At 44.6% G+C, this 12,067-nt stretch overlaps 1 protein-coding gene across 6 annotated transcripts in view; it reads left to right on the top strand.

Annotated features, from left to right (window-relative positions):
* The window catches only part of DCLK2 (doublecortin like kinase 2), a 192,912-nt gene that overhangs the window by 122,432 nt on the left and 58,413 nt on the right, over positions 1–12,067 (top strand). For all 6 annotated transcript variants that reach the window (XR_006272512.1, XM_043484756.1, XM_043484766.1 and 3 more), the window contains one exon: positions 153–247. Coding sequence is in view for 5 of the 6 variants with exons in the window: in XM_043484756.1 (XP_043340691.1) it covers positions 153–247 (95 nt within the window). In the remaining variant the exon portion in view is untranslated. The remainder of the gene's footprint in view (positions 1–152; positions 248–12,067) is intronic.

Here is a 12,067-nt window from a genome sequence, read left to right as displayed (position 1 = left end):
TTTTGCTTTTTGCTGATTTGCCATCTGCTTTGAGCTTTCGGTGCATTGAGGCTCCGATGGAGCTGTGTGGGCCATGTGCTTGTAGCGTTTGTGCCCAGTCTGGTGGCTCTGGGTTCTGATGACCTCTGTCTCCTTTGTTGTCTCATGGTCAGTTAATGGAACTCCCAGCAGCCAGCTTTCCACTCCTAAATCGACGAAATCCTCCAGCTCCTCTCCAACCAGCCCAGGAAGTTTCAGAGGATTAAAGGTATGAAATAGGATCTGTGCCATATTCGTGTGATTCTGTTATGTTGCATAATTTAGTAGTTAATTTGTTCAGGGACTCGGGTGCAGTAACAAATCAAAAAGGAAAGAGGTTAGGATTTGGAGCCAGGAAGACTTGACTTTGGATCCTGTATCCTTTTTTTATCTTGTAATTTGGGTCAATTTACCTAACTCTTCTGAGCTAAAGTGTTCCCATCTCTTAAATGGCAATATAAAATTGTGGTTAGGGTTGAACATGATGTGGTTTTATATCAATAAACAGTAGTTTTCCTATTATAATCAGAATAATTTGCAATGGCAAAGCTTTGGAGATTGTTTTTTAGAAATCTCATTTAGAAACCATGATTCTAGAAATCTCATTTAAAGGTCGTGATTTTAATATTGTTACCATAATTTGACTATGTGAAAGTCTAAAATAGAGTGCAGTTCTAGTATAATACTTATATACAGTAGTAACACAAGAAAAAATATGTTCATTTTGGTGAAGAACTTAGAAAAGTCTTAGGTTTGGCTGTGATGTCCTGAAAATATGAACAGTAATTTAATGTAATTAAGCAGTTGGTTTAATATGCATTTTATCTAGTAGAGAAGAATGATGAGTGAAACCAAATTGGCAGAATTTCAGCAAGTTTAATTTGACTTAGTAGCTCTCAGTAGTTTAAATTTTTGAGTAAATTTGCCTGATAAAATAGCAGTACATATTTTTTTTAATTGAAGGATAATTGCTTTACAGAATTTTGTTGTTTTCTATCAAATGTCAACATGCCTGAGCCATAGGTATGCATATGACCCCTCCCTCCTGAACCTCGCTCCGTGTTCTCCCCCGCCCCACCCTTCCAGACTGACACAGAGCCCCTGTTTGAGTTCCCTGAGCCATACAGAAAATTCCCGTTGGCTGTCTGTTTTACTTACGCTAATGTAAGTCTCCACGTTACTCTCTCCATACAGCTCACCCTCTCCTCCCCTCTCCCCGACCCTGTGTTTCTAAATCTGTTCTCTGTCTTTTTCTCCATTGGTGACCTGCAGATAAATTAATCAATACCATCTTTCTGGATTCCTTTCATATGCACTCGTATATGATATTTATCTTTCTCTTTCTGACTTACTCTTGGAGTGTTTAGTTAACATTGGAAGTGTCTTCGTGACACATACATTCTCTAAAGTTGGTGGCCCAAACATTTCAGGTATCATCCAGGTGGTTTTCTTTCCGTTAAGGATGTTGGAAAACATTTTCACTGGTGAAGTGAAAGATAAAAGTCCCAGCGTGCCTTGTGAGTCCCAGGCGGGAACCTGCCGGGCTGGCGGGGCAGTCGGTCTGCGGGTTTTGCTTGCCTGCAGGCTGTGTTCTCCATCCGACACTCAGGCGTGCTGGTTGGGTCCTGGGAACGCTGTGTCTACCTCCAGAGGGAACTTGCTATATTCTTGTCTAAGTGCCTGACATCAATAACAGAAATTTCCACTGGAAAAGGACATGTCATCTGGTTTTATGCCTGCCTGCTTATGTATGTTGGCAGAATGTGGAGGGATCCATAGTCAGTTTGGGATTTGGGGCACAGAGCTCTAGGTAACCTCTAAGTGCTGGAAGTTCCTGATCTTAATCAAAAGAACTGGCCATTTTCTGAAGTGCTAAATTGACTTAGGTCAGTGCCTAATATGATTTCAATGGAATTCTTAAATGTCAACTCCAAAAGAAAAGCTGTATCAATTAAAAATCACTAATGTAATTATTTTCAGCTTTTCTTTCCCAACTTCCTTTCCCCAGGATAGATTGGAGGTGCTCTGTGTTTTAATCCAGGTAACTTTCAAGAAAACAAATAAAAATCAAGTCAATTTACCTTGTTTCCAGTTTCAATTGTTTTATCCTTTATTAAAGCAAAAGCAAGCGATTCCTAGTGCTGGTGATTGTCAGCCTAGGCAGACCCAGATGAAGCTTTCCAGTGGTCCACCTGCAAGGTTCACTTGCATTTCTTCCCCGGCTCTTGCTGGAGGCAGGACTGCCGTGATCCTTGGCCTCTGGTTGTCTGTGGCCATCCCGGAAGGTACCTCAGACCGTGCTCACCTGGGTCTTCATCATTTCCCCCTTTTCTGTTATCCATCGGTGATGTGGGCTCTTGTCTGTCTTCCTAGCCTGTCTTCAGTTCTTAGCCCACAATTGTTCTTTCCTGTGGATGCCACCAGGTCAATTGATGCTGCTCTGCTCTGATACAGACGCATTCTTTTACACATGTGCACCTACTTGGAGGAGATCACTCACAGAGGCAGGAATCTGAAGTGAAGAGTTGGGTTTCTTTTTTAATAGTACGGTTGAACTTTAAAAAAATTATTTATTTTTGGCTCTATCAGGTTTTAGTTGCAGCACTTAGGATCTTCACTGTGGCACGTATGTGCCTGCTAAGTCACTTCAGTCGTGTCTGACTCTTTGCAGCCCTATGGACTGTAGCCCACAAGGCTCCTCTGTCCCTGGAATTTTCCAGGCAAGAATACTGGAGTGGGTTGCCATGACTTCCTCCAGGGGATCTTCCTGTTCCAGGGATCAGACTCGAATCTCTTGTGTCTCCTGCACTGGCAGGCAAGTTCTTTATCACTAGTGCCACCTGGGAAACCTCTCTGTGGCACACAGGCTCTCTAATTGTGATGTACAGGTGGGTACTGGGGCTCAAACCCATGTGCCCTGCATTACAAGGCAGCTTCTCAGTCACTGGGCCACCAGGCAAGTCCTCCAGTGGGATTTTTAAGACATGCTAACAAGGTTTAATAAGATTGCAGAGACACTAGGTAAAATCATTCTCAGCTACAATAGATATATCTTAGTATTTAGAGTAACCTCAGAATTTAGCACACACGGTTTCATGGTAAGTGCTCATGGATCATTTATTGATGCAAAAAGAGATGAAGAAAGTTACAGGAAATGCTGATTCCTAGTCAAGATTGAAGTTGAAATCACCAGTAAAATAAAGGGTAACAGTCCTTTCATGACCTCCCACCCCTTCCTTTCTCCTCCAGCACACCTGAGGCTTGGCTCACAGCTGCGAGACCTCCTCTGGGCTTTCTTTTGATCATCTGTAAAATAAGAACATTTGACTTTAGATGACTCCTACAGTGCTAAGATTGTAGTTCTTGTAAGTTGCCCAAAAACCTGTCTAGGAAGCTGGGGAATCTATTTCTCTTCCTCTCACTCAAGCTGATATAGACTCACTGAATCTTACATTATATATTCGAAGCTAAACAAGTCTCTGCTACACCCGTCAGCTGTTCGGACATAAAGCTAAGTATCGGACATAAAGCTAAGCCTGTTCCCAGGGGCCATACTTTGTGGGCATTCGTTTCACTGCAGATTCCCCGCAGGCGTGGTGTGTGTCGTCCTTGGCAGGAAAACTTGCCTTTGAGATACTGCAGCGTAGTTGTGCTTCTTACTGTACAAAATACCCTCATTTTGATGTCACTGTAAAGCTCTAGTCAGCATCTGTCCACGTTTGCATTATTTTCCTCTATTAAGTGACATTACACATGGAGAATCGCAGATAATTATCATGTGTTAGTGCTAGGCTTTTTCCTTCTCTTCATTTAAAGCAGCTCATTAAGATCCATTAAGAGGGGCTGTCTGACTGTGGAGGGCCGTTCTTCATGGGCAGCAGCTCTTTACCCCAACTTATCCTACTTAGATGCTTTTGTGGCTTTGTGGGTAGTCTTTTTCCAGAGAACTGACAAAAGCAGGCAAACCAGGCCAGTACAGCATAGCAGGAGTTGGCACTCCTGCGTTTCCCCAGGACGCAGCTTTCGGCACATGGCCGCCTCCCCGCCCCTGCCCCCATCTTGGTTTTACTTAGTAGTGGGTTTAGCAGAGTTAAGGCAGAGGTGAGCAGAATCTGATATTCTGTCACAATCCCCCACCCCCCTCCTTGTTGCAGATTCTGGGAACCATTCTGGTGTTTGGGCGGAGACACTAAAATAATTGAAAATGAAAAATAGTGACATTATGATGTTTAATCTCTGACTCCAGGGTGGCAGTGGTGTTTTTATTTGCTCCTCAAAAAACATGGGGATTCAGAAGCAGCTCCCCCTCCCCCGCAAAATGCCATCATTGTTTTCTGGGTAATACTCCTGTGAGGAAGACAACTCCACTCCATTCAATGCTCACAGAAAGTCAGGATCTCTCAGGGGCTGGGCCAAAGGCAGGAGAGGAAGCAAAGCTTTCCTCAAATTGTGTTTTTTGCAAGGTGGGAATGTTAAGAAATAGGGTGGCGACCAAGTCATTAAGGTTCTTTAAACCTAAAACTGAAAGATGTTAGGACAACTGAGAGTTACTTGTTCCTCAGATATAACTTGCTGGTTTGGCTAGATAGTCCCCTAAAATCATAGAGTGTGGAAACCGGAAGTGACCCCAGATATTTTAGTTCATCTTCATCTTATAGATGGAGAATCTGACAGAGATATAAAGTGAGTTGCTCAAGTCCCGGTGGCCAGTTGGGATCTCTGACCCTCTCAAGCGCTTCATCTCTCACCTTTGACCTTCCCCATCCCCCACGGGTCTGCTTCCATGACCCCAACACAGGTGCCCCTTGGAAAGCTGTGCTGCCTAGGTCTTTTAGGAGGGAGAGTGCCTGGGCTTAGATGCTTTGAATAAAACTGGGTTGTGAGATTGGGGAAGGGACAGGGAGAGGGGAGGGTTGAGAAAAGGGATCCTGGGCTGGGGGAGAGGTTGGGTGAAGGGAGGAGGAAGGTGGAGGAGAAGGCCTGTTGTCTCCTGGGAGACTGGTGGAAGAGATTGTTCATTGTATCTAATGATAATTCTTTTCAAGGGAAGTGGTTACACTGTGTGACCAGCAGTTCTGCCTGATCCCCTAAGGCTTAGTGGGATGACAAAGTCTGCAGTAGGTTAGGGTTACTGGTTTCCTTTGGAAGCCAGCAGTGGAGCTGAGTGTGGTCAAGATCGGCACAGGTTGGAAACGGATGTCATGGTCCTGGCCCAGCAGGCACGGGCCCCGGGCGTGGGATGATGTTCCCCGGGCGTGGGATGATATTCCCCAGTGGTCCTGTGACCACAGGTGGTGAGCACTGGGGCATGACTGGGATTTGAAAGTAGATCATGCACATGACCACTCCTAGCCCCCGAGAACACAGTGAGAAAGCAAGGCTGGTCTGCTGGATGCTTGGAACTTTGTCCTCAGACCAGAAATTCATAAAGGAGGCTGCTAGGGCTACTGGGCGGGTCCCCATGGGCCATGTTCCCCAGAACCTAGACCCTAGGGCTGAGAGGTTGGCCTTGATTTTGTATCGATTTGGGGAATCTGGCTTTTCTAAACACAGGGCCCCTCTTGTTAACAGTGGGGAGGAGATGTTTTTGCAGCCAGACACGGGCCACCTCCACGGCACCAGGCTGCCCACCTCAGTCAGGCATGTGGGGAGTCAGGATGTCCTAGGCCTGTGTCAGGAGGGCACATGCCTTATCAGGACTCTTGTTTATTTTCCTGTTACTCTCCTTGTTGTTCAGTCGCTAAGTTGTGTTCTCCTTACTTAGTAAAATTTTCTGTGAAAGTCCAATCTGTCCCAGTTGAGAGAGGCCACCTTAAGCCCGAGGGTGAAGGCAGAGACAGCGCCCCCTAGTGTGCAATCACATAGGGTGAGCGGCTCTGAGAAGGGTGAGCCCAGAGGCCCCTGGTCTGAGACGGACACAAGATGCTGATGTGGTTCAGCGCGGGAGCTCGGAAACTGGACTGTCTGGGTTCCGTCTTGGCCTGACCACTCACTAGCTGTGTGGCCTTGCACGAGTCACATCCCCAGTATCTGTGAAAAATGGGATTTCTGGGACCTGCTGCACAGGGTTGAGGTTAATTGATTAAATATAAAGAAAGCACTTAGAATAACTTTGTTATTCTATTATGCTATTGTTATTCTTTTATATTCTGTTGTTCCATCTGTATTATCAGAAGCATTGGGGTGTCCAGGTTCAGTTTTCACATGAGAGAAATTTCACTTAGGAAAAAAAAATTGATATGCAATGAGGTGAGAAGAAGGAAAGAGAAAATGAGAGAAGTCAGACTTCTCTGCTATGTTATTACCTTCTCTGCTTTCCTGTTATGACTTGCCCTCCCAGCTCTACCTTTTGTCTCTGTTTTCCTGCCCTCTCTTAAAATTGTTTTTATTTACTTATTTTGGCTGCGTTGTGGCGCATGGGCTCAGTAGCTATAGCACACACACTGAGTCGCCCCTAGGCCTGTGGGGTCTCAGTTCCCCAACCAGGGGTCAAACCCACGTCCCTTGCATTGGAAGGGGGATTCTTAACCACTGGACCACCAGGGAAGTCCCTTCCTGCTCTCTCGACATCATTCAACCCTATTAGTAATCTGTAGGTAATATTGTTAGTAACAAGCTATCCCCAAATTCAGCAGCTTAAAACAATTCTCCCACAGTTCTTGTGGGTCAGGAATTCAGGGACAGCTTAACTGGGTTAAGACCTCAGATGGGGTTGTAGCTGTGCATCCGGGCTGCAGTCGCCCGAAGCTTGACTGGGAACAGAGGATCCCCTCCCACGGTGACCTGCTCACTTGGAGGCAGGTTGTGCCGGCTCTTGGCAGGACGCCCCAGTTCCTCACTGGGTGGATTCCTCTGTAGGCTGGCTTCAGTAGCCTCAGAATGTTGCAGCTGTGTTTCCTGAGAGTGAGGGATCTGAAAGAGTGCTGGGCAGAAGTTCCCCTGTCTGTGACCTCGCCTTGGATGGCAGGGACAGCATCGTTTCCATCAGAGCTTGGGAACTGGAGACGTCAGTCCAGTGAGCGTGGGAAGGGACTCCACGTGGGCATGAACACCAGGCGCATGGGGACTGTCCCGGAGACTGGCGCCCACACCCCTTCCCTCTGCTTTCGTCTCACCCAGAGTTTCTCTCCTCAGCCGCGTCTGCCCCATCAGCAGCTTTCTGCCCGCTCTCCCTTTTGAGGACCACGAGTCTCTCTCCCTATAAATCTCACTGCTCTGTTCTCCCTGCAGTCCTTTTATCCTGTAGACCCATCACCCCCTGCCCATTTTTTTCTCTCCCCTTCAAATCCTAGAGCCCCCCCACCACTGACATTTTCTTCTCTCAATCCCCGTCTTCCGGACCCTCCATTTTCTCCTTGACCTCAGCCTGTGATCTCCTGTTTCCTCTGCCCAAGTTCCTCGGAGTCCCTTCGATCTAGCCGATAACCTTCCCTTCAGGAATATTTACTGTGTTTAAATCACAGCGTTTTCTTCAGGACAGATAGGCAATAAAGAGTACTAAATGTGTCATCAGCTGCCAGATGGATGAAGAAAGCATTTCCCTGAAATTTAATTCATCATCCACGTCCCAGTTTAAGACTTTCAAGGCTGTAGTAATTCAAGGCTTCAGAGTGAGGGGCACATCTGTGGACACTGGGGGCTGAAACGTCTCACATTTTGATGCTGACGCGTATGCCCAGGGGCTGTCTACTGTGAGCATTCTTGTTGGTTGAAAGAAGAAAGGGAAAAAAGGACGTTGGAACATTATCCAACATCTTGAGATTATAAGCTGTCTGATGTGCTGATATTTCATCTGATGATGTCTCCTGGGTCTCCTGGCGGTGAAAGATTTTCCAGATTTGTGAAGTGTGATGAAAGGGCTGGTAGTACCTCATACTGATTGGCAGAGCTAAAATGTAACTCTTTGACCTTCTGAACTCAAAACTTCTTTGCGAAGCTGTGAAATGTAAATCCTCGGTAGCTTCTGACCTTGGTGAGGTTTTTGGCTTTTCCCTGGAGCTTAGGCTTTCTTTAGTATTTAAAAACTAGTTAATGGTCTTTAGTATGAAGAGACTGACACCCTTTATTACCTCAGAAATGGTGAGTGTTCACTTAATCTCTGCATGTAATGATTTTGTTGACAGAAAAGCAAAAGAGGGACTAAGCAGTTTTGAAGATTTTGGTGCCCTAAAGAAATCAATCATCATGATGACTCGCAGATTCTGTTTGAGGTCATTGATTTGTACATTGTAGTTGATCAGCAGAAAAGAGGCATTTGGTGCATAAATGGCTCAGCTGGGTGGAAGCCCACTTTTATGGGGGCGGAGAGTTTGCCAGGCAAATAAGTGTGTAAGGTAGGATCAATTGTATAAACTTTATTTGAATACTGATTGAAACAGCATATGTGTTTATCTCAAACACCCTCTTATTCATAAAAGTGGGTCATTAGACATTCTTCTCGGTCATGCATCAGATAACTGGGTGGTGTTACTACTTAGAGGTCGTGGCATTGAGCTGTCCTGTGCCAGTGTAAAACAGGAGTGGCCCATGTTGTTGACACTGAAAGTAACAGTCACCTCTCCCAGCACCCAGGCACCCTGGAAATCGGTGGTACATCACACTGAAGGTATGCTGACGTGTTTAGCAGGTAGGCGTGCCCATACCACTCGTTGCTCAGAATCCAGTAAGCCAACACTGCTTGAAAGGCTCACCCAATAGGGATGTGATGAGATTCTTTGCTGGTTTTGGCAAACCGTGTCTTCAGCTGAGGTGGCAGCGATACTCAGAGAAACAGAAGGCCAAAGTCGGCAGGTTCCACACAGCCCTTTTGTTTCCAGGTCCAGGTTCATACTGCTCACCACAGGAAAGGCCAGTACATTGAGAGAGGGTTTATTGAGGCAAAGAGTAGTGACTTTATTCATAGAGCCAGGAGACTGAGAAGATGGTGGACTATGGTCCCAAAGAACCATGTCACCCAAGTTAGGATTGAGGCTGCTTTTACACTAAAAGGAGAGGGGGCGTGTTCTTACAGCTGTGGGTGCAGGTCAGGTCACAACGTTCCTTCAAGGCAACTGTGATTCTCTGTTCTGCAGCCTTTTATCTCTATGTGAATGGAGAAATGTTATACCTTTAAAAATCAGAGCCTTGCTGATGGGCTGTCCTGTATATTTCAAGCTATAGACAACATTCTTTTAGTTATTAACTTGTATCAAAAGCAGTAGAGTGCAAAGGTTAAAGTAAAAGAAACAGCCAGTATGGAGTCAGGTTCGTTCCTCCCTGTTACACTTTCATAGACTTGAGGTGGCCACTGTCTCAAACCATGTACATGCACAGACAGTGGGCTTGTGTATACTGCTGTTCTCCACTATTAACCAGTCACAAATCTCAAGTACCACTGATTGTCCCAGGTGAAACCAAGTCGAAGGTGTGGCTGTAGGTAAGATATTTTGTATGTGATGAATCCCTAGGTGCTGATTCAGATTAATTGTTCTCATATCTCCTTACTAATACTGAAGTATTTCAGAGTACATTATTACAAATCTAGTATAAAAGTGATAAGCCTTCTGTTTTTATTTTTTAATAATTTTATTTATTTATTGTTGGCTGTGCTGGGTCTTTGTTGCCGCATGGACTTTTCTCGAGTTGCACTGCAGCGGGAGGGAGCTACTCTTTAGTTGCAGTGCTCAGGCTTCTCGTTGCAGTGGCCTCTCTTGTTGCGGAGCACGGGCTCCAGGGTCCAAGGGCTTCAGTAGTTGCGGGTCCTGGGCTCTAGAGCACAGGCTTAATAGTTGTGGCTCATGGGCTTAGTTGCTCTGAGATACGTGGGATCCCACCAGACCAGGGATCGAACCCATGTCTTCTGCATTGGCAGGCAGATTCTTTGCCACTGAACCACCAGGGAAGCCCCAAGCTTCTGTTTTTAAACACACGCCTGATTTACACTGGTTTTCCTTCTAATTAATGGAACTGATGTTTCTGATAGTTTTTAAAAACACCACAAAAAATGATAATGGAAGCAAATCTATTTATCAGGACAAGTAATAATGTAGCATACTGATTAAAAAAAAAAAAATCTTCCAGTACATTTCAGAGGTCATCGTTTTAAAGAAAAATTTTTTCTGAAGACCTCTTTAGATGAGGAAACGTTGTGTATTTATTTATCGACTTATATATTATTTGACTAAATTATAGGAAGGTGATTATAGTTATGAAACCTGAAAGCATGTTCTAAATATACCACAATGAATATTTTGATCAGTGAATTGTATTGGGTGCAAGACTTCATGAGCAATTCGAGGTTATAATGTGAGACTAGCCAAAGAGCTCCTGGGCTCAGCAGCCAGGTCTGAGTTTAGATCCTGAATTTACATTTGCTGTGCCATTTGGGCAAGTGATATAACGTCTCTGAGCTTTGGTTTCTTCACAGATCAATGGAGATGAAATAATACTTAATTTCTAAGATTTAAAAGTATTCAGTTTATGACTTGGCTCAAAGTAGGCATTCAATAAATTGTAATGTCTTTCCTTTCCTTACAAAGAGAAAATTGTCCTTGGGCCATGGATGACTCACAGTGGTTAGGTTACTGGATGAGTGACAGAGAGAATTTAAGGTAGCTGAACGATCAGTTATAATTCCTGCAAGAAACTTCCTCCATGGAGGTTCTCAGCCTTAGCTACACATAATCTTCTGTGGAGCTTAAAAATATCTTGATACCTGGGCCCTACATGCAAGGATTCTTTAATCTGTGGTGCAGCCTTGCAACAGAATGTTTCAGATCTTCCCTGGGAATTCTAATATACAGCCAAGGACAGAGAACTGCTGCTTTATAACATCATACCCTGGGGTTTATTCTGTTCTAGCGTTTAAAAGTGTAAGAATTATGTTGGAGGAAAAGCTTTCCTAAGAAAGTTCTTGTGGACCAGGGATTTATTTGCCTGTGGCCAGATTTGGCCCATCACCTGTTTTTCTCAATAAAGTTTTATTGGAACACAGCCATGCTCCTTCATTTCTATTTGGTTTCTGGCTTTCACACGACAACAGCAGAGTTAAGTAGTTGTGACAAAGACCATGTGACCCACAAAGGCTAAAATATTACTCTCTGACCCTTAACAGAAGATGTTTCTGACCCCTGCAGCAGGCCACTTAAAATCACAGTGCTATCTTCCAAGATGCATTCAAGAAAGTCAACTCTCTACGCAAGTATATCTGCTAGATTCTGTTCAAATGCTTTTTTTTATGAAAACCACAATGAAGTAGAGACCAGCATTAACAGAACTATTTTTGCTGCTTTTTTCCCCCCTGAGAATTGCTTGTTTATGAACAAAACTTCACAATTTTAATATAGCATTTAACACTTCTCTTTAAATTTCATAGAAATAGTAATAATCCACTTGTCAAAGAAATGTAATGTAGGACACTGACTTTGCTAAAAATGTGGAAAGCTGGCGTGTCATCGGATGTACTGTCTGCCAGGAATGCTCTTGTAAATGGTGCTATCAGTTGAGAGCACTTTATAGATTTTTTTACTCTGTTTTCAAGTCTTTTTTTTAAAGTTCTTAGCAGAAGTGGATTCTGGTACAATTTCCTTCCTTTTTCATAAAACTGGGGCTGCTGCTGCCAGAGAGAAGGCCAGTGGTGGTGGAGGGCACAGAGAATGGACTCACTGGGTCTTCAGTGTTTCCATCGCTTCCCCTCACCCTCTATGACCTCATCAGGAAACAAGTCCCCTCTTCTCCCCACCACTAACATTAGGGCATCTTTTTTAAAAAAAAAAATTTTATTTATTGGCTGTGCTGGGTCTTTGCCACTGTGCACAGGCTTTCTATAACTGGAGCGAGCAGGGGCTGCTCTCTGACTGTGGCCAGGCTTCGCATTGTGGTGGCTTCTCTTGCAGATCGCTGGCTCAATAGCTGTGGTGCACAGGCTTGGTTGCCCCAAGGCATGTGGGATCTTCCTGGACCAGGGTTGGAACCAGTGTCGCCTGCACTCAGAGACAGATCCTTAATCACTGGACCACCAGAGAAGTGTATTGCATCATTTTGAACCAGTTAGTAATTATGGAAAATATCT

The sequence above is a fragment of the Cervus canadensis genome, chromosome 1, assembly GCF_019320065.1.
Source record: "Cervus canadensis isolate Bull #8, Minnesota chromosome 1, ASM1932006v1, whole genome shotgun sequence".
NCBI classification, from domain to species: domain Eukaryota; kingdom Metazoa; phylum Chordata; class Mammalia; order Artiodactyla; family Cervidae; genus Cervus; species Cervus canadensis.
Note: the sequence above shows the minus strand (reverse complement) of the source record. Positions and strands in the feature narration are given on the sequence as shown.